This window comes from Alligator mississippiensis, chromosome 2, assembly GCF_030867095.1.
Source record: "Alligator mississippiensis isolate rAllMis1 chromosome 2, rAllMis1, whole genome shotgun sequence".
In the NCBI taxonomy this organism is placed as follows: Eukaryota; Metazoa; Chordata; order Crocodylia; family Alligatoridae; genus Alligator; species Alligator mississippiensis.
The window spans coordinates 6,706,262-6,732,832 of NC_081825.1; the positions used below are offsets into that span (position 1 = coordinate 6,706,262).

At 41.9% G+C, this 26,571-nt stretch overlaps 1 protein-coding gene across 1 annotated transcript in view; it reads left to right on the top strand.

The window, feature by feature from the left end:
* The window catches only part of DNAAF9 (dynein axonemal assembly factor 9), a 126,727-nt gene that overhangs the window by 43,771 nt on the left and 56,385 nt on the right, over positions 1 to 26,571 (top strand). Inside the window, exons 7-19 of the mRNA XM_014597122.3 lie at positions 2,099 to 2,176; positions 6,965 to 7,063; positions 7,658 to 7,713; positions 10,214 to 10,349; positions 12,034 to 12,115; positions 16,410 to 16,446; positions 19,661 to 19,748; positions 20,638 to 20,714; positions 21,060 to 21,104; positions 21,528 to 21,573; positions 23,649 to 23,760; positions 25,683 to 25,753; positions 26,460 to 26,510. Of these exons, the coding sequence (XP_014452608.1) occupies positions 2,099 to 2,176; positions 6,965 to 7,063; positions 7,658 to 7,713; positions 10,214 to 10,349; positions 12,034 to 12,115; positions 16,410 to 16,446; positions 19,661 to 19,748; positions 20,638 to 20,714; positions 21,060 to 21,104; positions 21,528 to 21,573; positions 23,649 to 23,760; positions 25,683 to 25,753; positions 26,460 to 26,510 (978 nt within the window). The remainder of the gene's footprint in view (positions 1 to 2,098; positions 2,177 to 6,964; positions 7,064 to 7,657; positions 7,714 to 10,213; positions 10,350 to 12,033; positions 12,116 to 16,409; positions 16,447 to 19,660; positions 19,749 to 20,637; positions 20,715 to 21,059; positions 21,105 to 21,527; positions 21,574 to 23,648; positions 23,761 to 25,682; positions 25,754 to 26,459; positions 26,511 to 26,571) is intronic.

The window sequence follows — 26,571 nt, forward strand, 5'->3', positions numbered from 1 at the left end:
GTTCAAGCTTCATTTTAATCCATCATTAAAATGTACGAAAATACAGAAAGCAGTTATGTATGTCAGCGTTCCTTGTTTTACTATTTCTATTTGAATGGTGACTGACATCACTGATTGCTAGGGTTCTGGGTTTTCTGTTTCCTGTGGAAAAACATGGATTTTCCCCTTTAAGGAAAAAAGCCCTGGCTTTTCCCCCTTGAAGTAGGAAAGCATGGGTTTCCACTTGCAGGCTGGCAAAGTTCCAGCTTGCAAGGTGCTGCTTGGGGCTGGGGGGAGTGGGGTGGAGGGTGATTGGAGGCAGGGAGTGCCACGCATGTGTGCGAGTGCACACGCACATGGCCAGCAATGCATCCAGGCAGGGTGGTGATAACAGCCCTGGCAGCTGGATAATGGTAACTCTGTGGGCTGAGGGGGTTGGAGGTCCAGGGTTTGGGAACCCTTCGGGCATGGTTTAGACTTGGCCATTGGCGATGCGTTTTGGGGGGGGGGCATGTGTCCCCTCAGATTTCTGTGTGGAAATCTCAGTGCTGCCATGCTAGTCGTGCCACCAAAGTGAGACTCCACCTGCCCGCCTGGCAGCAACAAAGGGTCACAACTCTGTGCTGCTGTGGTGTCCCCCCCCCCCCTCCCCTCCGCTGCTTGGGGGTGCCTTACCATGGCAGCGCAGGTGGCATGGGACTGCCAGTGGCAGCAGAAGTAAGTCTCCCCACTGAGCTCCACCCTCCCATGCCAGGTCCCACCCACTCGGCTGCAGAAGCACCCGAGGGAAGGGCAGCAGGGCAGGGAGCCTCAAGCCCCACAATGAGCAGCCTGCACCCTCCCCTGGCCCCCATGGGCTCTGCTTGGCTCCACTGTAGCCATTCTGCTGGGGTGGGAGTTGGGTGGGGTCCATGGTCTTCCCCCGGCTCCGGCTGCAGTGGCCGCCACCTCCTGTGTGCAGCAGGCGGGCCTCAGGTACTGCTGGATGGCTGCGGAGAGTGGATGGCCTGTGGGGCAGAGTGGGCAGGATACTGCTGCCAGGTCCTGTAGCCCTGGTAGGGGCACCAGCAGGGCTGCAGAGGGACAGGGAGCTGCAGGTTGGGCGTGAGGGGCACCAGTGGGTATCGGGGGGCCTGTGAGCCAGGAGTGAGGGGCACCAGTGGAGTTGGGGGGCTGTGGCTCAAGAGTGAGGGGTGCAGGGGACAACGGGTTGGGAGTGAGGGGCACTGGCATGGACAGGGCAGGGCACTGGCATATCAGGGCTACTTGGAGCCCCAAAGCGGGGGGGGGGTGGTGGAGGGCAGCTGCAGCTGGACCCCCTAACCCGTGTCCTGGAGAGCAAGCGGAGGAGGAAGGCCTCAGACTGCACGAAAATAAAAACACCCAAATATATAGGTATTTAGAATTGATTTTTATTATAATTATTGAGGCAGTGGTAGCAATTTTAATTGCTTTAAAATTCTAAATGTATCAATAAAAAAATTGTTCAACTGATCCCTCTTCCTCTCTCTGCATTTCATTTTAAAAACACAGATTTGGGGGTTTTAATTGGAGAATTTGGGATTTTTATCAGAGAATTTGGGCTTTGTTTTGTTTCTTTTTAACCAGAGTAAACCAGGATCCCTATACCTATAGAGGGAAATATATCAGTTACCTTTTCCTTTTAGTTGAGTATGTGTGCGCCTCCCTGCCCTTCCAGTTGTAGAAAGCGTTGCCTAATGTGCAGTTCCAGTTATTCTTATTTCACTTTGACTCTTCTCTGAAATCTTACCATTCTTGCCCTGTGGCTTTGCCTATTAATATCTCTTTTTCTCAGCAATTAATTCATTATGTTTGACTCTGGAAAGCTTTGGGGATATGGATTGTCCAGAAAGTTTCAAATAAAGCTGTGAATCTATTATATGTTATCACTCAGCATGAAGGAAATCAGTTTTACAGTGGGGATTATTTCAGAATGTGTAGATCGGTAACCCTTTCATACCACTTTTTGTAAACTCTAATACACTCAGGACTAGCTTTTCAAAACTTCACATCTCGGCACTGAATGTAGTATAAACCTGTATACGTAACACTTCTTTTGTGCTTTTTGTTGTAAAAAAAAAAGTCTTTTTTTTTTCAGTTAATGGATGTCAGTATTGATCTGTGGAAAACATACAGCAAAATGGATCTTGTTTCCCTGGAGGACTTGATTTTTGAGGTAATGCAGATGAAACCTTTTGACTTAGCTCATTTTTAGAGAAAATGTCACTTTTAAATAGTGCATCTAAGCAGCAAAATGGTTTGGTTATATAATGCAGCCTGCTGAAGTGTGCTTGCTCCCTTTACTCTGGCTTGTGGATTTCTGGGTTTTTGTTTCATTTGTCTGGGGTTTTTTTTCCCCTTTATGAAGTCGTTTGGAGCTATAATGATGCTTTACTTAATGCCTTGTGAAGCCTGTGGAGAAAATTCCTACAATTAAATGCATTTGCTAGATATTCTTTAGATCCCAGCACTGTGCGCACAGAATAGTTTTGATAACAGTTCTTCAGTTTGTTAAAAGAATGTCTTATGACAATTTTATCACAAAAAAAGTAATTTTCATACTGATTTATACCTGCTTTCTAGTTAAGTAGACCAAGAGTGACACACAGTGGTCACATTTTTAATTTTTTTAATAAGACTTTTCTAAGGAGGTAGCCTAAAGTGTCTCAAGGAGCTTAAGTTAGAAATATGCTTCTGGAATATTATCGTTATTGGCAATTATAGTTAGTGGACATGAACCCCAGTTTTGAGGCTTAGTATTGGCTTTCTAAATCTGGCATGAAAGGAATTTGAGAAATTTCAAATGTGTTTTCTGTATATTCTGCCTAATTTATTCCGGTGTGGTGCTTCAGTTGCCTACAAGTAGAATAAGCCCAAAGTAGTTTAAAAAATTTTTTTGACTGTATCACTAATTATTTTAGATAAGATAGTCATGATTAACAATAGCCAATTTAATTTGCATGTGCACTTCTGTATGTTTTCAGACAGTTCAGTTCACTAAGGATATTGTCATGCTTGAAAGGCCTGATCTCTTCTTAATAATAGAACAGGATGAAGAATAGAAATTAGTAACTTCCTTGCATTGCTTATGGAGTATTCATTTTGGAACAATTTGACACGAAACAATGACAGTAAAGCTGTAGATGGAGAGGAGCTGTATTGATACAGCTTGACTCTTTGTAAGGTTCAGATTTATAGGCAGACAAGGTTTTTAGGGTAAATCTGATATCTTTTATTAGACCAACTCAGTTGGAAAAATTCTTCTTTGCAAGCCTCCCAACTGTTTGAGATGGTCTAATAAAAGAGATCAGATTTACCCAAAAAATGTTGTCTACCTATGTTCTTAGATCAACATGCATACAACCTACACCCCGTCAGATTTATAGCGTCATTCTTATCTACTGGGTTCCTGGCCTCTCTAATTAATTATAAGTTGCCCAGCAGGCAAGTCTGTGGGGAGGGGAGGGGAAAGGGAAAGGGCCATGGGGGGCGGGGGGGGGGGGGGGGGGCGCAGATCAGGGCCCCAGCCATAGCCCTAGCCCGTAGTCACTCCCTCACTGTGGGGGGCCTCAATCTGCTGCCCGTCCCTGTGAGGGAGGGAGCACAGCAGGTGTGGGGTGGAGGACGGAGCTGCAAGTGGCTCGTCTGGGAGGTGCGGGGTTGGGGGGCATGTAGCCTGGGAAGCCATGGGGGGCATGTGCCCCTGGATCTGCTGGTGGGGTGGGCTGGAGGCTGGGCGGTTCTGTAATGTTCCCAGCCAGGCTGTTTTCAGGCCAAGCGGTGGCAGCAGTGCTGGGAGCAGGGCCGTGGAGGGGGGCTGTAGCCCCCTCAACCCCTGCTCCCATCATCGCAGCCTCCCGCCCTCCCAGTGGGAACTGCCTGGTACAGCTGCCAACCCCCAGGACCTGATGCCCGAGGGGAGGGGAGGGGGGAGGCTACACCTGGGCTGTTCCCACCAGGCCTGGCCCATGCTGCACTTGGGGTGGGTGGCTGCAGTGCTGGGAGAGAGGCGGGGGAGGGGGGGGCTACAGCCCCCCCCCCCCCCCCCCCCCCCCAATGGCCTTACTAACAGTGTTGCCACCACCTGGCCTGAGCACAGCCCAGCTGGGAGCAGCCTGGTGGGAACAACCCACAGCCCGTCCTGCCCCACTCCATGGGGAGATCCAGGGGTACGTGTCCCCCATGCCCTCCTGGGCTGCATGCTTCCCCTACCCGTACCCCCTGGATGAACTGCTCACAGCTCTGTCTCCCCACCCCATGCCAGCTCTGCAGGGCCTGCCCTTGCTCTAGCCCCACTACCTATGTCAGAGCTGCAGCCACCGGCGCTGCCCCACGTTTGGGTGGGGCATGTACCCCCCCCATCTGCATGGCAGAAGCAGCTCCCACTGGGCTTGTGCCCTGAGCCCTGCTGCGCGTGCCCCCTGGGCCTCCACTCCTTTCCTCCCCCACCGACTGACTTGCTGGGTTGGGGGGGATGCTCAGCCCCCTTAGCCCAGGATCGATCTCAAGAGACTCCAGGATCTACCGCTGATCTAGAATCTGGTGACCACCAATCTAGAATCTGTTGTACTGTACACATGTAACTGTTCCAAGCAGTTTAAATTTTAATAGGACTTCAACCTGACATAAATCACCAGCATTGTCCTGAAATGAGCCTGTGACCAAGAAGCGAATAGTTCAATGGACTAACCATTTCTCAAAATAGAGTTGCCAATTGGTACCTTCTCTTGTGGTTTGGGAGATGACAGATTTCCATCCTATGAAGGTGGTGCTGGTCTTTGATAAGAATCTGTCTTGAAACATCCGACCACATGCACATCCCATTGAAATAAAAAAAATTTGGCATTTGAAATTGGGTATCAAATCTTATTTGCATACCAGAAGATGTTTTTTGTACCCTTTTAGATTTCCCTTCTCTCCCCACCCCCTATTAAAGGTAAGGCTGCAGCTTCTTGTTACATTGATCCAGCTTCTATTCAATGTTTGAAGATTCAGGGTGAAATTCTTAGAAGTGCCCAGATTTGGTCTAGTTCTGCTTCTGTTGAGGTCTTCTTGTAAAAATCTAGTGGATGTCAATGGCTGTGTAGTTAATCTAGTGTGAAAAACTTTTTTAAACTTCTGTCTCACACGCACACAAAATACCAAGTGGATTTAAATCTGGAGTAGATAGCATAGCAACTTTTGTAGAATAAACTAGTAAAGTAACGTTTGGTTATTCTACCCTAGAAAGCCAATATCTTGTGTGGAAGACACTCTCTCTCTGTTGGTCTTAGTTGTTCTAACTAATTGGAAGTTTCTTTTATAAGATAAACTCATTTTCTTCAGAATAGATTCACCTTATTCTGTAATAATAGGGTTTTTGGGGTTTTTTTGAGACATTAAAATGCCACTTAAAAATGCAGTTAAGGTTAGCCAGCAGTAACACATTTAGCCTTATACATTTATATAGCTCATTGTTAGCACTGCATTAATAAAATAGCTGCAAGTATCGTCTTCTACATAACCTTACTACATTTTAATATGGGCCTATTATTTTTGCCATGTTTAAAAGAGCGCACTCAGTCTTCATTATAATGAGTCTTCATTATAATTATATTTTTAACGCTGATCTCCCAGATTAATGTATAAAAACGATGGAAAACCATCCACTGCCTTAATTTATATTATGAATAATTTTAGAGCACTTTAAAATTTGTATTGTAATTCTGTAATGCAGTACACGTGGTTTTCACATATCTGCTTCATCAGCTTGATGCAGATTTTTTCTTTCTTTTTTTCCTGTTTGCAGTTGATTTTTTTTAAATTCTCCTTCCTTAATTTATGGAATTCCTACTAATCTGTACAGATCATTTCATTTCCATTCTGTATATGCTGTTTAGTATACTCAGTGCATATACTTTGCTCCTCAAACCCATAGCTTTAGTGGTAGAGGTGAAGGCACGTAGGAAGATAATTTCCTGAACATAATATTAAGTCACAAGAAATTACTTTTTTTTTCTTTTTTTCTCTCCTCTCCATTTACAATTTTACTGTCTTTATTTCATGTTAAATTGTTTCAAAATGAATATTTAGGTATAGATCTTTCTCTCCTTTATTTTGAGTACATTGCACAATACTTGCTTGTTGGATCACTGTTTCTATTTACCATTTATCTCTCCTCTTGAGTGAAATTAAAACAAATAAGCTTCTAAAATTTCAGTTTATGTATATGCATTACACGTGTGTATGTGTGTATATAAAATAGATTTTAAAATAAAAAGAAAATAAAAAAATTAAAAAGCCTCATGTTTTTAGACTGGAATTAAGTATCCAGTCCTCAGAAGAATGCCTTCCTTAAATGAAAGGTAGATCTTCTAGTTCAGTGTGAGCCAACCTTTTTGGCAGGCATGCCACAAGTTAACACTACGCTCTCCCTAGGTGCCAATCTGATCCACTTCTGCTCGCTTTGCTGCTCTGCTTTCTGCTCCCTCCCCTGTTGGCCACTGTGCTGCCTGTCTTGGTTTGGTCTGCTGCGTGCCCATTGGGCCTGCCTGTGTCGCTTGTGGCACCATATCCATATGTTGGCCACCCCTGTTCTAGGTGATGTTAAGTTTTGATTGAAAAAACTTAAGAGTGCGTCTACACATTCATTAATGTACTTTAGGTAATGTGCATTAAACTTAGTACTTCCCATTGTGAGGTACTAGAAAAAGGCGCATTAGCCTACTTTAATGTGCATTAGATAAAGAGCAGTTTTTTTGTGAATTTTTTTTTCATGCAAATCAGAATAGATTAATGCTCATTAAAGTGCGCATGTAGACGTGCCCAGTGTTTTCGCCAGTCTCTGAAGCAGGCATGAAGTGGCAGTGTACGTAGTTGAAATGTGAATAAAACTGTTCCAGTTGTGTTAGTTGTTTATTAAAAGTGAACTTAACTGCCATGCTGACAAGATGGTAGCTAATGATTTCTCCTCCACTTTCCTTAGGATTTAACATCTTTTGAACACCAGTGGACCTGCTTTTTTGCTAGTTTTGATACTGAAATTCCTTTCATCTTGGAACTCTCCGAATCTCAGGCAGGAGAGGTATGCTTATTAGATGAACATTTTGAAATTCAAGATTACATTTGCTTATTCATTCAGAGAATGTTTGCAATAAACCATTTTACCTATTCCAGTGTGTAGGTTTAGGAAGCCCTTCTTTCCTAACCTGTATCTTTAGTGTATTGTTATCAGAATTCTATCTAGTTTGAAACTACTGCTACATTCAAAATTGAGTGCCTTTTTCCCGTTGATAATACATTTTTACTTGTGTCACCTGTCTTTCTAGCAGACCCAGATGCATATCTTTCTAATTTACTTTTGGTAGTAGGAATTATTGTATATAGCAGCTAATAGAAAAATTGGATTTTAAATTTATGACAGGTTTTACATAATTTCTGATGAGATGGGATGCATAGAGATGCTGCCATTGTATCTGCTCATAGTACTCATCAGGGGTTCCTGTTGGGTTTAATGCTTCTAATTGTATGATTATGTATGTAATTGGCAGGTGGGTTGGGGATTTTTGTGCTGTGTATTGAGTCCATTTCTTATTCATATCAACAGCATCTCATCTTCTGAAATCTTTTCTGTGTCCTTTTTCTTGTTTGGGTAAGCAAAATGTGTTTCTCTTTGCAGCCATTCAGGAGTTATTTCAGTCACGGAATGATTTCGAGCCATATAACAGACAATAGGTATGTTTTGTATTCCTGCAATTAGTATGTCCTAGCAGTGTCTTATTGTTTTTATTACTTGATGTCCAGTAATAACTATTATAGTGTCATTTGGGACACTTTCCTATATTGCATGTCATTTACAATTTGTATGGAGTTCTATTAATTTAGAATGTGTATTTTTATATAGAGCGGTGATACTGAGACCACAGCTCCTGCGTCGTAAGTGGAACTCACCACCTGTGGCTCATAGGAAATGTTATCTGCGTGAGGGGCAGAGGGGATGGGAAGGGGCTGTTAATTGCATGCATTGAGCGCATCTGCTTTGCAGCCATGAATAATGCAACATGTGTTATCTATCTCTATCACTATTAACTAATGTAGATACATTCCCTTGATGTGGAATGTGACAGTGGGTAGGGGGTATATTATATATATATATGCAATGAATGCTTCTGTATTGAGATGAAATATGCACAGGAAACAATCAGTGTTAACCAAATTTTATTTACACCCCCCCCCCCCCCCAAGAAATCATTGGGATCCTGTAGAAAAAAGCAGCCCTACATCAGTGACGGTCAACAGGAGCCAGACAGGACTGTCACTGATGCAGGGTTGCTTTTTTCTACAGGATTCCAACAATTATTTTTTTGGTACATTTTAGCCTTATATTTACACAGTATTCTAAAACATGGAAAAGCAAGACAATTCTAACCCAGATGTTCCAGTGCCACTGATTTATTCTGAGGAAGATTAAGTTTTGCATTGTTCATCTCAATTCAGAAGCATTCATTACATCTGAACTAATGCTCATCTTTCACCAGCCATCTCAAAATATAGTGCAAGCCATCTGAAAAAAAAAATGAATTGTAAGAAATGAAATTGCTCAGACACCCACTGATTTACTTTACAGATCTAAATTGATTGCCAGTACTTTGTGGTAATTTGCTATTGTCAGTTAGTGGAACACGCACACAAGCCACCCCTCTCCCCCAAAATCAGAATACGCCCACAATATGGTAGTATTACTGATGTAAGTGTAGAACGAGGGTGCTAGACCTCTGACCTGCAGGCCAGATGTGGTCTGCAGAACCATCACATGTGGCCCACGGGGTTTGCCACGGGTCCGAAAACTTGGCAGCGGGGGCAGTGCCATTAATACAGTCCCTCTTCCCCCTGCCAAATCCCCAAGCCCCATTCTCTGGGCGACCAATCAGAGCCAAGCTCTACCCCCTTCCCCTGTGGGGCTGAGGCATGCTGCTTGTGAATCTGGTCTGGGCCCATGCCCTCTTTCCCCTATGGGGCTGGGCCACGTCCCCTCTCCCTACAGGGCCAGGCCGTATCCCCTTCCTTCCCATTGTCATTGTGCCATGCCCCCTTCCCCCGTGGGGCCACATTGGGGCCTAGCCATGTCCCCTTCTCCCCACAAGGTTGGTTCACGTCCCATTTCCCCCTCCGCTTTGGGCCTGGGTCATGCCTACTTCCCCCCTCCCTCCCCCGTTCACCCTCTGGGTGAGGCTACACCCCCTTTCCTCTCCACAGGGCAGTGTCCAGCTCCTTTCCCTGCAGGGCTGCACTGCACTCAGCCTCTGTGCCTCTTTTTCCCCTCCGGACCCAATATGCCTGCCGTGCCCACCCAGGCACTGCATCAGGAACATCAGCTGGATTCAGCCTGCAGACGAACCGGGCACTGCCAGTCCAGCCCGCTGGGCAAAAAGGTTGGGCACCACTGGTGTAGAGGTGTGAGCTACCTAGCAGCAGAAATTCAGCAGTTACCTGGTTTTAAAAGAGAGACATTTTCCTCAAAATTGCAGCAAAAATGAACTCTACCTTCCAACAGGATGCTAGAGGCAGGATCTCTTTTCTGTCCGCTTTTCCAAAACAAGGTCAATCTAGTGGCTGAACTAAAGGAAGACCTGAGCTACCGTCTAAAACAACTTTTTATGGTCTTTAACTGTAACTAAGCAGTGGAGTTCAACCAGCATGCTCGTCTAATACCTCCTATTCCTAGTGAAGTAATTGGTAGGAGAATTTTCCTGAAATCACAAGGAGCTTGACTGGCTCCAGAGTTACCCACCGTTGAACGAACCTGCTTGTGAGTCTCTTCCAAACAGTTTCCTTTGCATACAGTAGGGAAAAGCTCAAGAGGCAGTCGAAAACCTGTTCTTGAACTAGAGATATCCTTAGAAGCATTAGACAGAAATCAAAATTGCAAATAGGAAAGTTTACACTCCAGTTCATTTCCGAACACCCTTGAGGTAGATACAGAAGGTTTGATAAATATTTAATGACCTAATCTTATCTTCAGTTAATTCAATACGCGCTTTTTTTTTTGGTTCTCTCTCTTTTTCTAACAGGTGTTTTTCCATTCGATTCTTCAGGTGCGCTGCTGTTAGACTTCTATTGTTACACTCTGTTTTAATGAGAAAGCCAAGAAATATTGTGAATGTTTTACAAATTGATATGTATATCAAGGTCTTGAAGAAGCAGTGGCAATTAGATTTTTTTTTTCTCTTTTCAGCCCTAGCAGACAACCTTTTGTGCTGTTTGGTAGCCACTCAACTAAAGAGAACCTAAACTCTGGGAACTTCAATTTTCCATCAGAGGGGCATCTAGTTCGAAACACAGGCCTGGGTGGAAGCACTGCCAAGCACATGGTGAGATTTTAATAACACTGATATTTTTCAAGCCATACACTTTTTACTTTGTTTCTCTGACATTACAAAGTGCTTAATAGTGACCAGTCAAATATTTAGCATATGTGTAATAAACTAAAAATGCAAGTAAAGCACTCTGGCGTTTGCCTCTCTTTTTGTTTAGTGACAAGTTCTTGTTCCCGGGAGGCAAATCCTGGATGCGGCCTTTCCAAAGCCTAACTCCTGTTGAATTAAATGGATGCTCTGAGCGTGGGGCTATTGCACAATTAGGACTTGATAGAAAATCATTTTATGGATTAAAAAATAGTCCTTTTTAAGGATCATGAGTACCTGAAAATGTTACACCCATGTACGTTCGTTGTTCATGATGTCTTTTTTTTTTATACTTGCAACCTGGAGAGTCTGAATACCCCTTGAAAGCTTGTATGTGGATTTAACTCTCTTCTGTTAGAATCGTAAGATTCACCAAGAGGTTTTATGAGACCAATTTCTAAAGCACCTTACACTCTCTGTAGTATTGAACTCCATTTTACTAAATAGATAGAAAATTAAGGTGTTCAAAATGTTTGCATGCATGCATGCGCATATATATATATATATATATATATATAAAAACAACCAAACAGACCGTAAAACCCCAAAATTCTTTCAGCAGTTAAAGAAGGTTACTAAGGTGAATTTTCAAAATGAACTCTTTCCACTTTCAAGTAAAACTTTTGGTTTTACAACGTATCATGAGTTGGATGGCTTGTGTTCCCTGCATGGTAGTGCAACAGCTGGGGAAGCGACCCCAGGGAATACTGATCCTCTGGCTGGCTGGGCTGGGTGCATCAAGAAGGTAATATGCCTTAACCCAGGAGAGGTAGTGTGCAGACTGCAGTGTTTAGTTATCCCTTATAGCTGATCTGACTAGGCTTTGGGAGTGTCTTGGTCCTAATTTATGCTGTTAGATGGTTGAATATAGCTTATTGCTCCAGGGAATTGGGAGCAATGACCTGATGGTGATTTTTATGACCCTGACTGAAGAGTATTTCATTAGTCACTACCTTACAGCTGGATGTGGGGACTCCTTGGTGCATTCCAATTGCATTAAACATGATTTTCTGTTTTACTTCCTTTGAGTCCCACATGGGCACCAGTTGTACTATTTTCTTTTTATTCCTGTAGGTGGGTAGGTTTCTAATTAGGACCATCTCTTATTTCCCACCACCAGGTGTGATTGCTTTCTGATACGGTGTCAGCCACATCATGTCAGTAAGTCTCAGAGGGCTGACAGTGGTACACTTAGAGGTATATATATGTGTGTGTGTGATATTTGCTCTTAGCTCGTAGGATGCAAGAAAATAGTGAGTCAAAGACCGAGTGCATGGATGGTTAATCAGGCGCTTTATTCATTAAAAGACATTTTCCATAAACAAACCTGGAACCTTTTTTTTTAATGTACATGGAATTCAGAGCTCATCTTTTTTTTTTTTCCCCAAAGCCTTTTTGAGCCACATAAGTGAAAACAAATATTAACATACTTTTTTTTTTTGAATACTGGTGGTCCTATTTCATGCACTTTTTTATAGTATTTGAGTTGGTAGAAAACAAAGGCAGATTTTAGTAATATATAGTCTGTTAGTAACGTAAAATTATGGTATATGCTATGACCCACTTACATCTTGTTACTGCTGATCCCTAGGTAGTGCAGTGTGTGTCACCAAGGGGACCTCTGGCTTGTTCAAGGACCTATTTTTTTGGAACCACTCATGTTCCATATCTGGGTAAGTGTTTTAATATTATCTTGAAGTAGTTAAGGGGCTTCTCTTTCTTGATTAGCTTTATGGGGCAAATATATGTTGTTATACCACATTCAACATTTTTATGGTGGCACAAGTTGGAAGGGAATTGATGTCCTTGCCTCCTTGGCACACTCCAATTGCCCCAAAATATTTGTGTGACCAAGCTTAGTCACTGTGAAGCTGAATCGAGGAGAATGTCTGTTCACTTTATTGTGCATCCCAGGAAGTTCTGCACCCTGATCCAGATTGTGTTTCCAAGCAGGGAAACCCTGGGGGTGTTCCTCCGCTTGCAGACCTGTCTGCTGGGTCAGGCCATAGTATCTGTGGCTGTTTTCCTGCACAATCAAATCTCTGAAGTCCCAGGAGTGGCAGGAGCCCAACCCTGCAGGACAACGGCCCTAATAACATCTATTTAGGGACTAAATCTAAATCTATTTAGTCAGCCTTCTGACTAAATAGATGTCCCAGAATAACAGCTATCCTGGGACACATCCTGGCACAGCTGATGCCTCAACAAAAATTGCATCTGTTTTTTTACCCTTAATGCTTTAACAACTGCTTTATTGCTTGTAGAGCGACTGAAAGCATATAGCATTTGATGCCCCTGTTCTTGATGCTTGGTAGATCAACAGCCTGTATAAGGAGGCCTATCTGAGCTTGTGCTTTTCATGCTCATCTGTTTAGTAAGATATTTTGGATGTTCTCATGCAGTGCTCCAGAAGTGTTGGGAAAATAGACATAAAAGTAGGCTCTTTGAAGGCAAACTCAACGTGGAACATTGGGAAAACTTTCAAAGAGGGTGTTTTTGGCCTACGATAGTGTGGTATAGAGATACCTGAATGTCTCTTAAAAAGGTTCTTCTGATACCTGAACCAATATAGGAGTGTTAGTACAGCTCTCTATATGAACTGACTTAGGCTAAACTCTAGTTAATTTTTGGCTCCAGAGAGAATGCAAATAATTATCAGGCAGTCTTGATTGCAGGGAAGGGTGTGGCATTGGAACAATGGGAAATCATGTTATAGCAGCACATTATCGCACAGGTGAGTTTACCCTGAGTTTGCTGTGCAAACACAGTCCTCCAAGTTAGAAACGAGTTTTAGTTATACTACAGAGCAGTCTGTAGGAAAACAAAAGGCAGTAATTCAAGGTGATGGTCGCATAGCAACATTGCAGTTTTCTCATACCAAAACTAGAAAAAGATTTCAGGGTCAAGAAGAGAAATCTTTAAACTGATTTCTTGCAGCCTGCATAATCTCAGTACCGCCTCCCCACCCAAACAAGGATTATGAGAACATTGTTGCTGTAACAAAGACAATCCTTTATGTTATTTCTAATGATGATATGAGACAGCCAAACAGGGTCTTGGAGATAACATGGTGGTGTAATTTTTCATAGCAGCTGCAGTCTTTTTACATACAGTCATAGCTCTTACTAGAGAAACGTTTGTCCACAGGAGTTCTAGAAGATGATTTAACCATGCTTGTACTGTTAAGAAGTGTGATGCATGCTGAACCAACTTGAATAATTTACTTCAGTGATGTTTAACCGCCAGCCCATAGGCCTGCAAGGCCATGTCACCTGGCCCGAGGGTCTCCACATAGGTCCAAAAGTTTGGCAACAGGGGGAGTGTTACTTCACAGCAGAGAAGCTGCAATTTTCTTGCCCGGTGGGATGAAGGTTGGATGACATAGCTCTGCATGTTGGATCACGCTGGTATGAGGTGTATTCCTTGGCCAGATCTGGTGCACGGGGTTGCACTACATGTGGTATTGGGCCCATGTGCACAACAGGCCAGCATGTTGAGTTGCACCTGTGTATCAACCCACGTACTGACCCTGAGCTCCAGATCCAGCCTGTAGTCTGGGCCCTCACCACTCATCCAGCCGGTGGGGCCAGAAGATTGAGCATCAGTGATCTACTTAAAATAGGCTCATGGTCCAAATGGCCAAATAGGATTAGGTTTGCCTAAGTGTATTTTCCAAAAATGTTCTGGCATCCGCAGTCTTGCTCGTGGAATCTCCATCTCTAGAAACTTTCCAGAGCAGGTTAAACAGATGCCTTACTGGGATGGTATAGTTGGGGGTGGTCTTGCTTTGAACAGGGGGCTGGACAAGATGATTTCCACGTAGCCCTTCTTTCCTATGTATCATCTACTAACCGCACCCACCTTTTTTTTTATTTTTTTTGACTCATTAAATAAGGATAATATTAGGGAAGCCATCTTTGCAACAGCAAATTTTAGTAAAGATGGAAAGCTACATCCTATCCTTCCATTTAAACTTCTATGAATAAAAATAGCATTAAGATACAGTGCTCTCTCTCCAGCATTAACCATGCCATAAAATCACTTCACTATATTAAAATGTAAATCATTCAGAATGTGTGTGGGTAGGTTTGTTTAAGAGATCCTTAGAGATGATTTAATGAGTCATTTCAAAGATTCATTAAACAGTCTTATGAATAACTGTGCCCTGAAATGTATTTCTTTTATAGCTGGGGACAGAGAGCCTATATTGCCATCACCATAAATGGTTGCCCTTATATGTGGAACCAATTTTATTATAATTGAGACTTGAGCATTAATTACACAAAGAGCCTATGGCCCCTTGCTGTATGAAGTGGGGATTAAGTATGTTTTCTGTTTTCTCTCTAAAGTTTCTCCTCTCTGGGAGTTTTAAAATTAGTGAACCTCTTTGGGGCAGGTATTTTGATATATGTTGCTTAATGATCTTCTGGGGGCGGGGGAGCGGGAGAGAGCTATGTATCTGAAAAAGACTAAAGAAGAGCAGCTTTTAAATTTCCCAAATTTAAAAAAAAACAACTTTTTTTTACTATTTTATCAACTTGCTAGATCTGCAGCTGTGTATTTTTACTGTATTTTTCTATTATCGTATAAAAAGAAAAGACAATCCTTTGCTTTTGATCAGTGGAGGGATTAAAGTGGTCATTAGTCAAAAAGATAAGGATCTCCATATCAATCCGGCTGTTAACTTTTTTACTGTGAGCCAAACTGAACACTTATAGTGGGGCCCCTCAACTTTTTATATGCTGGTAAAGGTTTGCGAGCTAATATGTGATCCACACAAAGGCAGGAGGCAAAATTGTGGGATCATGAATCTGATCTCATCAGGCCTTATTGCCAGTGCAGGGGGAACCGGATTCTGGGTTCCCCCTGCACCGGCAAGAAGCAAGCTCCCGTGGCTAGGAGCCCCAGCTAACGGAGCACCCCATGCATCCCCGCAGCTAGAAGACTGCAGCTGCTGGGCAATGGGGTGCCCCTGCAGCCAGGAGGCCTGTTAGCTAGGAGCCTCCGGGTTTGGGGATCCATTTGCCCCCCCACCCATCTGGGAGCACCAATCAGCCACGGGGGCCCCTGGCCACACATTCAATTAATGGTGTGATAGGAAGCCACTACAAAGTTCTCATGCACACTTTGTAGCTTACTCCTCTTTTTAGCACACCATGAATTGATTGTGTGTGTGGCCAGGTGACCACTGATTAACTGGTTATCATGCCTTAACTGTAATATGTAGATGGGGCCTAAAGACTTGGAATTTAGGCATGTGAAAAAACCCAGGGATGTTGGTTGGACTGCTCACTTGTGAAAAGTAAAGCACATGCACGTTCAGGATTGGCATCTCTGGCAAATGTTTTTCAGACCCATAAATTTCCAAGATCTTAAATTACTTTATTTGCACACCTAAATTTTGGTAGGGAAGATGAACATGACCCGAGTGCTTCAGCATTATCCCTGTTTCATTCAGAATAGCTTTTTAAAATATAGTTTATGGCAGTCTGTAGTGCTGCGCAGTCTTTTTACTCATTATTCACAGTGCTTTTAAGATGCTTAATGTATTATAAATGCTTGTCCATACCTTAAGTGGCCTAATTTCCCACCCCCACCAAGGTATTGACCCTCCTGCAGCTCTTAATTTAAAATGCCTATATTAATTTGGAAGCGTACTGATTACTGATGGTAATTTGGGAATTTAACTTTAGGCACCTAGGTGTAAGCACTTGCTTTAGTTCTCTGAGAGTTTAACAAACCCATTCATTTAAGCAGAACGTATGTTCCTAATATGTGTATTTTTTTTAATATAAAACTAGAATTAAAAACAATACTCTGCAAATTAATGATGTACGGTAGTTGTTTAAGTTTCTGATATCCTGGTTCTGTATCTTGAAAGTAGGTATTCTTTGTATGAGATTGCATAATGTAATATACTACTATTTAAAACTAACTTGAACTATTTCACCTTTTACTTTTGTACAGGGAATGACAACGAGATCCATAAGAAAGCTGAGCAAGTGTAAGCTAGCATTATTTTAATTTCTTTTTGTTCCCTAACTCATCTTATTGTTAATAAATCCAAATGTTCCCCTGAGGCAGAAATATGATTCCTGGTAGATAAAGCACAGGTATGGTGTTTTTCCTTTTGCAGAATATTATTTTTATTGGAGTAGATTTGTTAATCGGATGCTGACAAGTAAGAAATCCAAAATATCACTAAAGATCCAAAACAAAAATGTAAAGGAAATGTTAAAGGCTTTAAAAAAAAAAACAACCCCAAAACTTCAATTTATTAATACAGAGAGATGCAGCTCTGCCCAGCCTTTTGCCTAAATGTATTAAAATCGTGGATCTTTAAAAGAAGCATAGTAAAATTTAAGCCCAGGCATATATCCTGTAATCTGATAAGTACGCTGTATCTGATAGTTTGCATTGTGCTGTAGGAATGCAACAAAGGGTAGAAGGAAAAATTCTGCTTACGCTAATTTTAAAATGAATTGGGAAATAGTTTAAATGACCATTAAAACTTTCTTAAGCTTATATTAGTTTTCATTGACTCAGTACTCATCTGCCATCAAATAACACTTTGCCTCATTCCTTTTGGCTCTGATGTTTCAAACACTGCTGTGTTCTGGGCAGAGGGTTGTGGCAGCGTGGTTGAAACCCTGTTTGTGCCACATATAAGCTTTCAGTACAGGGTCTGGCTCCCGATTCTGCACAGCTTCAACCCAAGCAGTGAGTGTGGCTGCCGGCATGTGTTCCTTTCTTTCCTCTATTGCTGAATTTAGTGGGGAGAGAAAGGGGGAACAGCAACGGCATTCACCCCCTGGGCTCCAGAGCCATACAAAACTAGCAGCTCTGACTAGACCCTGCCCCAAAAAGCTGTGAGCTCTGGAGCTTACCATTTGAGAGAGAGCTGTGCCAGGAGCTCATGCTGACTAGGCAGTGAGCTCAGAGCTCTTTCTGCTGCAGATGCACAGCCAAAGTGTGGGGGAAGAACGTACCCCTCCTCCCCCTTCCCCCATTCCTGGACCTGCTACCAGCTCTGGGGCTAAGTGCAGACAGTCAAAAGGCCCCAGGCTGAATCAGTTCAGTCTGCAGGTTAGTTTAAACTACAGAGATTAAACTGAGAAACAACTGGATAGACATTCACTTTTGATTCAGGAAATGCAACCACATACCCGCAGTGGCTCAGGCCAGAAGCTAGGTGGCACTATAGCACAGTTCTCTGGCATATAGCCAGCATGGGCTGTGTGTTTGCTTCCTCTTCCTGCTGCCCCAGAGGTCTCTGGGATTTGCCGTCCACAATCACAGCAGGACTCTGCAGGGTTGTTCATCCCTTCCTCTCCTGCTTCCAGGTGCCTCTGGGATTTGTAGTACACAGTTGAAGCCAGCAGTAAATAAACCAGCAGGGCAGGGCAGCTCTGTACTTGGGGGAAGGCGGGGGGTTTAACCCCCTTCCCACCACCCCTGACCCCAGCTGGGGTTTGCCTGCCCCCCACAACTCTTCTCTACTGGAGCAGACAGCACAGCACACAGCTGCCAGGCATGCTGGGCGGGGCTGTGATTTAACTTGAACCAAGAAGGGGTCTGGGACGGAAGTTGCATAAACTGGTTTGACCCAAATCAGTTAAGTCTAATGCTACATTCAACCAGGTTTATCATAAACCAGTTTCTGCTCACTTAAACTGGTTTATGTGCAACTTCTGTCCCTAGTCTGGGTGTATTGTTGGTGTCCTTACCAGCAATGGCATGACCGTTTTGTGTGCCACTTTCAGCTTCTCGATGCCCACTTTTCTGCATTCCCTGAAACATTCTCAAACAGCCGTTATCTCCAGCTGTCTGTCTTTATTGTTGCCCCTCTGAGTTTTGAAGTCCTAGACCTTTCTTTATAGAGATGATCTTCCTCATTAGATATGGCAACTTTAGAAGCCTTTTTCGACTCCCTGTGGCGTGAAACATTTCCTGCCAGACACAAGCCTGGTTGACAGGTTGAGAAAATAGAGATTTGACAGCGAAAATAATAATGGCGACATTTATGCTGTATATTAATGACTAGGAAAACAAGTTCACCATTTACTGTGAACGCAACGAATGCAAAACTATTAACATAAAGCAGAACATTATTGTTTGCCAGATAAATGCTCCTGAGGGCCTAAGAGAACTTTCTCTGTTATCCTTTGTTCTTTGTAAAGAAAAGCCCCATTTAGTGTTTTATACATAACACATTTTTGGGATTAGTCCAGAATTTTGAATGTCTGTAATCAGGTTGTGTGTGTGTGGGGTAGCATCTTCTGACACTCCTTAGGAAAAATTCAAAGCAGGATGTTATTTGTGAAGCACAGTTTAATCCCAGATTTGGCCATTTTTAATTAATTGGGTATACAAGTTGTTTGTTTTTTTTGTTTTTTGGGGTTGTTTTTTTTACTCAATCCTCTAATCTGTGTGGTGCCAAGGATACGTAGGATTACATTTGTTCCTCCACACAGAACATTGCAGCCTGAGACTAACTTGTTTTGCATTTTGTTATTGCAGTAATCATGCTGCATATTAAACCGTGGGTCTTCCTTGTTTTTGAGGCGTATCTTGCCAAGGTATGCGAGGAACTTGGAGTGAAAATGGGACCAGATTTGTGAGCCAGAATGACAGTATCAGGAACTCATCAAGTTGCATTGTTTTTAGTGCACTCTACTTTTTCAGCTCAGCGAGTGAATTTGGTTTCTGTGAGATCATGCAGATAAAACAGACCAGGGGAAACCCCTGCAAATCATGGACAAAACACATCTATGTGAAATGTCATATTTCTAGTTCAAGCTCAGTACTGCCGTTTCCCCAGCATGGTTAGTTTGCTTTGTTTTACCTACAGGACAAGTAATTCCTTCCCTTGCATAGGTTAGCCCAGTATGTTTCTAGGATCTTTGGCATCTAGAACTGGGACCATCTGCAAAACTAATCCAGGATGCCGTCTGTAAAGGGGCTTTCACTGGTTGGTAGCAGAGTTTCCAGTTGACTGATTCCAGTCAATTTTTTAAAATTAATTTTAATTTTTTTATGTAGGAGCAATATTGGAGATTTGAAATGTCTACACAACTTGAAGTAAGGCCTTCTGTGTGTCTTTCTCCATGGGAAACTGGGTTTATAAGAAATAGGAAACAGTGACTATTTTTTTTCTACTCAGTTAACTGCAATAACCAATATCTGTTTAATACCATGTCTGTATTTATTTTTTTCAGTATGCTCTTGTCCCAAATATATGCTGCAGTGCTAAAAGCTGTACTTGCTAGCATTGAATGTTATGCTAAAACGTCCAGTGAAATCAAGGTAACTAATAGCAATTCAGTATATCACAGATCAGGGCTTTAGTGGCAAGGGACTGGACACTGCACTGGGCTACACTGTTTGGGGACACAGGTCCCCCCAGGTTGCCCCTTCCATACAGTTCTCCTCTCAGCTCCACCTCCCCCCAGTCCTTGTTGCAGCATGCACACAGCACCCTTTCTTAACCTTCAACTCCATGCAGGCTCCCCCGTGGCAGCGGGCCACACAGGTGGTCTAAGCCGCTGGCTCCCCCAGCACCACAAGCTGGCTGTGCCATGCTTCCTTGCCCCTTGGAGCGTGGGCATGTGGCAGAAGCCAGAATAGGGAGGAAGAGCCCTTGAGGCCTGGGCTGCTGCAGCAGCTGAGTGGGAACTCATGCTAACACCTCCACTGCCAGGTGGAAAGTGCCATCATAAATTGTTAATTTAAACAACTTAAAACTTCTGCCAGTCCCGTTTGCCATGTTGTCATGCATATAGACATTTAAAGTAAAGGCCTTTTGCTTCCTTTGCTTTAATTTGCTTTAATTTTGTTTTTAAATTTTGGAGGTTATCTGACATGGCTAGAACAAATTGCTGTTGATGCAAATTAAGTTGGTACATTGCCCTTAGTGAGTCTGAGATGTCTATTTTAATTAGCGTTCTTTCAAAGTATAAATGATTTTTATACGTGCTGTACCGAGGTGTCTCGACTTGCTAGCAAGAAGAATATATTACAGTTACATTGGTTAATAAGTCCAGGCAGCTAATAGTCTGGTGCATCTTTAATATTTTGCAGTAATGTTTGGGCTGTGGTCTTTGTTCAAAGTATGCATGGTCCTCTGAACGTTAAGAATTCTGTAATCCTGATACTTTTGCAGGGATGGAAAGAAACTTTTTTTTTTCCTTTGCAGGCAAGGGAAACAGCAGAAGAGAATCTTCTCTCCATGCTAGATTCGTTTAATTTAACACAATTTAAAACTGCATTATGGTAGGTATTTTCAGTTATGTAGTGATGCACTTATAATAAGTGAAACAGCATCAGATAATTTGCCCAACCCTGATCTCCATCCCCAGGCCGCCCTGAGAAATCACACTTAACTTACGCAATTTTATTTTTTTTAATTTGGCCCATATACTACTTAAATAGCTGGAAAACTCTGTGTTGTTGCATTAAAAAAATTAGTACAATAATTATTTTATTCTTCCCCTTCACGTTCTTCCTGTTTGGAAAGTCATTTTGGCTTTGAAACCGATCCGGATTGTTAGTAGATGATAATAGTAGATCTTCAGTACAAACATATTTTCATTAATTACTCTTTCTTTATATCCATAGTTCCAAGATAGCTTTTCAGATTCAAGCCGTGAATAATCATGGAAGGTCAGTCTCATTGTCATCTTTTTCATATGAAACAGTAGTTATCTTAATGTTAGTTAAACAAAAAAGAAACGTCATTTTTTCCTTTGTAAAACAAAGAACACACTTTTTTTCTTTGTGCAGATTTATATTTATGTAGAATCTCAGTGTCATTTGAAAAATGAAACAGTTTTGGCAGAGCATCTCTGGAGCAGCATGAACTCATTCAAAATTCTCATTTTTTTAAATAAATGTGTTTTGAACTAGCTTGTCTTCTCAAACTTGTCATCTTACCGTGCTGTCTAAAATCCAGTTGTTGCTTAACTAACTAAAATGCTCCGGAAAGTGTTTATTACAATTTGAAATGGTCACTCTGAGTGCATGTTGTGAACTCTCACTTAACACTGGCTAATTTTTTTTAAATATTCAAATATTATTTTGTTTTAGAATTATTCCATTGGACAATGAGGATAGCCTTTATCTGGTTAAAACTGTAAGTAGCGTTTCTCAGTTCTGCGACAAATGTCTGGGCTGTTTTATGTCCATGTCCAAGTATAGTAGTGTTTTCTCTTTATAGTTGGGAATTGCTGTAAGTAAAAATACATTGCCTTATTTAAAAATAATCACTTGAGATTGCAAGCTGCGGAGAGCCAGCAGACAGCTGGAATGTCTGCAGTTTATAGTGCTTGCCTTATGGATGCAAAAACGGGTAGTGAGATGTTTTAACGACATTTCCTTTTCTCCTAATGAAGTTTTGGAGCTTAGCCCAGTGGTTGAGACAAGGGGAACTGTGTGTTGGGAGTCCCGTATTTGATCTGAGCGAACCTTAACTTCCCTCATTATACTTGTCTGGTCGCAGGGAAGTCATGTCTCTATGGAGCAGACAAACCTTAAAGCAAAAACGTCTGTGCCAGGCATTATCATCACGTACACTTTGCTTTTCTGTGTACCTTTTGTCTTTTGATCTGGGAACAGTGTAGTTGTAAGGAGCAGTGCTAATTAGTTGGCATGCAGTGCCTTCCTGCTAGCCTACTATTCCTGATTCAAGTGGCAGCTTGTGAGCAGCAAAGCAGAATGTTTTGGCGCCCCATTGCCTGGCATGGTAAAAGCTTGAAGAATAGATGTGTTCCTAACATCTTCATCCATAAAGTATGACAGTACATTCTTACTTTGAAGCCCTTTTTAAGGGCTATATTTTATTAAGGCTAGGGTTATAAAGTGTTAAAAAGGCTTTCTCATCTCCTGGGAAAGAATGAAGGCCTGGAAGTTAAAGCCAGCTACTTTCTAAGTGAAAATAAAGCACAAATGTTTAACAATGATGGTAAACTCTCATTAGGTAATTTTCAAAGGGAAGTGTTGGATTTTCTATTCACTGATGCACTCAAAAACAAGAAATGCTGTGTCTTTTATTGAAAATGGCAACAGAGGGCTGGAAGGCATCACATGTTTTGAATCCCATTCCCTTGCAATTGTAGGCAGCCATGTGTCACAGGAATATCTGCTCTGAACCCTCCAGCACTCCTTACTCACAAAGGACACTATAACCCACGCCCTCCCTCTCTTAGTGTTACAGGAAGAGAGCAAGAGAAATAAGGGTGTCACCAGTGCCCTGAGCCAATGCGCTAGAAGAGGGTTGGTTAAAATCATATGGGCATATTTAACTTGGGGTATTAGAGCAGACCACACAATACAACAGAAGGCAGAAAACCTTCTATAGTCCTTGTCGTTTTGACCTAGGTGCAGATTGCTTCTTGGACCCTAATCTGAATACAGGAGCAAGATGCAATAGCCACATACCTGAGCAACTTTTTAGTACTTTCCTGCTGCAACAGCAGTATGGAGTTATGAATTTTAATACTTAAATTCAAAGGGTTTTGACTTGAAATTTTTACTGACTTATATCAGCATCATATAATATTGGGTAAACATAGATACCATAAATTGACTTATCATGCAATTGATATAGTCATTGCTTACTACTGGTCCTTAAGATTTGTGGGGTTTGTTTTTTTTTTCTTTTAGACCTCTTTATTCCATATAAGCACAAATGGGAGAGCCATGTGATGTTAGATATATTATATTGGGTACAGTCCTGGTTGCATTTAATAGAGAGAAAATTTTGATTTTTTTTTTTAAAGACGTATTTTAGTTTGATCTATTAACATTCACTTTATTAATTAGATTGCTTTATCAGTATTGAAAGAACTCTTTAGTTCTCAGTATAATATAAGATAGCTTTTATGTCATGGACTAGTTAGTCTGAAGTAGTACACGTGCATATAAATGTAGATATGCTGAGGGAATACAAAGATATTTGGAAAATGAAAATCATTTGAAACTTGATGGAGTTTTGAACTCTGGGTTTCATAAGATCAGAACCCTATTGCACTGGTAAAATCCTTGGCTCTTTTATTTCTGTGTGTAATGTGGAAGTATAATATTTAAAACAGCTAAAACTTTTGTGAAATCTGTTCTTGCTGTATTCGAAACATTTCACCTAAGAAATTGGAATCTAATAAAAGGCTCCTCTGCTTCGTCTCCCTCCCCCTTCCCACCAATTTGCTCTAGGCGGCTATGACCATATATGACATCCCAGATTTGCTAGGCGGAAGGGGATGCTTGGGATCTGTAGCCTTTTCAGAATCATTTCTAACAACCCAAATATGTGTGAAAGAGAAAGGTAACTATTTCCGCATTACTGTCAAGCTGTAATGTGCATATTGCTATTCTCTGAATTTGTTTCTGTATATTTGTAATGTAGCAAAATGCTCTCTTTCCATATTGTTCCTACCACTGATTATATGTTGAAGTTATTAATAATGATCTCATGTGAAATGTTAGTTGTCTAGCAGTCTAAATCATCCAATTAGTTAGTTATTTTATAGACAGAAGTTTTGTCTCTCTGCATCCAATCTAAAAGATTTGTTTCATTCTGGTAGGATTATTTGACAAAGTCTCTTAGTCCTACTGAATATTTACTTGTTGCTTCTATTTGTCGCTTTTCATAATGTAAAGAAAAATAATGTTTTTTTAATTTCCTAAACCACTACTTTGTCTTGAATAGAAATCAGTAAATAAACTAAAAAGGAAACGGATGCAACTTTGCTTTTGGAATAGAATTTTTCCCAAAATACACAATATAGAGGGTAACCCTCAAGCATCTTTAAACCCCCATTAGATGTTTTCTACAGTGCTGAAGTGAATAAAACCACTTAACTGCCAAGGTTTTGTGTGTTGTCTATGTATAGGAATTCTTAAAATACTTAGTCTCTTAACGATGTGCTCAAGGCAGAGCTTGTAGCCAAGAGTGGAACATAGCATCACAATCTTCAACGATGAAGCGGGAGAGGAAGGACTGAGAGGGGAGACAAGTTATCCAAAACACTTGGTGGTTTTTAAATAATTTTTAAAAACACCTAATACCGATTATATGTAAAAGGTGTCACTGAATCTGGGGTCAAACTTTGAGAAAGTGGATGAGCTGGGGAGACGAGGCAAGAAAGAGTTGAGGAATAAAGTAACATGTTGAGGTCAGGCTTTTTTTGGAGCAGTGGAGGAGATTCAGCAGCTGAAGAGCAGAGGTACACGGGCACGGAAGGAAGCTTAGAGAGAAACTGGGCTGCTCATTACTGTTGTGCTGAATTTATACAGGTTTCCCTCGCTTTATGCTGTATGTGCATTCCTGGAAAACAGCCCGTAACTTCAATTTGCATAAAAGGGACCTGCTTTCCAATGTAACAAATAGGGATACGTTCCAAGACCTTGACTGTACTGACCCCCGCACCACTCCTGGGGCAGCTGCAGCTCCAGAAGCACGGGCACCAGCTGCCCTGAGCAGCAGCCGCAGGGACTGCTGCCAGGTGGCTTTGTGGCTCACAGCTTTCGGGGCACTACGCTGATGGGACCGGGCCGGGGTACAGGGGCCAGTGCTGCGGAGGAGCCAGGACCAGGGCTGTCCCTGGGCTGGGGTCTTCACAGTGGTGCCGCCCACGTGCCTCCCCTCGCATGCAGCACTGGTACCGGGGTGGAGGAGCACCCTGGACAAGCCACTTGGGCTCTGATTGTCCTATCACCTGGCCCGGCTGGGGCCCCACTCACTGCAGTCCCTGCCTGTGCTCTGCCTCCTCCCTCACCGCAGGGGCCTCCATCTGCCCCTTCACCCTCCCCCACAGACTTGCCTGCTGGGGTGGTGTGCGTGCACCCACAATGCACCGCACAAAGCAGCTGATTGCAAGCTTCCACCACACCGATCCCATAAGAGTTAAATTACCTTGCATATAACAAATTTTTGGTATAAAAAGGGTCATCGCATAAGAGCGAATTCACACATACAGAGCCCGCATAAAGCAAGGGAAACCTGTAGTATTTATCATGGGGTTGTTACAGTACAAAAAAGATGGGATATTTCTGTTTTAAGAAATTAAGTGGAAGGAAACCCTTATTTTCGGGGATTGATTATTGTATAAGTAAAGTTAACAGCAACTTGTAAACCTCAACATCAGCAAAAGTATAGACCAAAAAAGCAATTAAACTTATTAAATAAAATACGTGCACAATATAGATGCATGGTTTTTATTCTGATTTACATTTGCTTTCCTGCAGATGGCAGTATTAATACAGAAACGAACTACATCATTTTGACTGCAGCTATCCCAAGATATGCTTCTTGGTTGGTTAGTATAATACATCCTAAGTATTCCAAGTGATTTTTTTATAGATGCAGACCACTGGGAAAAGAAATATGTTAAGATGTAGGAGTAAAAACCATTGATATTACTAAACTAAATATTAAAAAGGTATTCTGCAATCCTGTGTTTTAATTAAACTTATTGGTAAGCGATGCTAATATAAACTCTCAGAAAACAAGCTTATCAAAGTCTTGCAGAGAAGTAGGAGTTCCAGTTACTTTATGTCAGTTTTAAGTGTGGTTGCTGTCACTGTGTAAGTGTTATCTGACTATGTAAGCCTGATCATTTTTTTTTTTTTCTGGTTTCAAAGCCCTTTATAATTTTTAACAAAACTTGTACATTTTAACACCAGGTACTATAAGACCCTCAATAAAAATCAGATGCAGGGGGTTTTTCCCTATCCTTCCTATTTTTAAAGGCTGCTTTAACATACTTGTCAGGGTTATATTTGGGGCCATTTTGGTCCGAAGCAGCACAGAATTGCAAGGATGCAAAAGGGTCTTAAAGAACTGAATCTAGCTTCCATGGTTTTAAATACCCTTTGTCACCTAGTACTGTCATTTAAAGCTGCATAAAGAACAGATGTTTATCATGAGTGTCAAGCAATTTTTTTTTTTTTTTATTGAAGCGATTTTAAAAGCAAACAAGTTAATCTGAAGTGAGCATAAATGGAAAATGTTTTTAACTGCAGGTTGAAGATAGTGATGTGAAACTGTCTGAAAGAGCACAGCAAATTGTGAAGGTGCGTGATGATATGACTTCTAAATGCAAATTGAAGATAAACTTAAATATTTAGTTAAAAC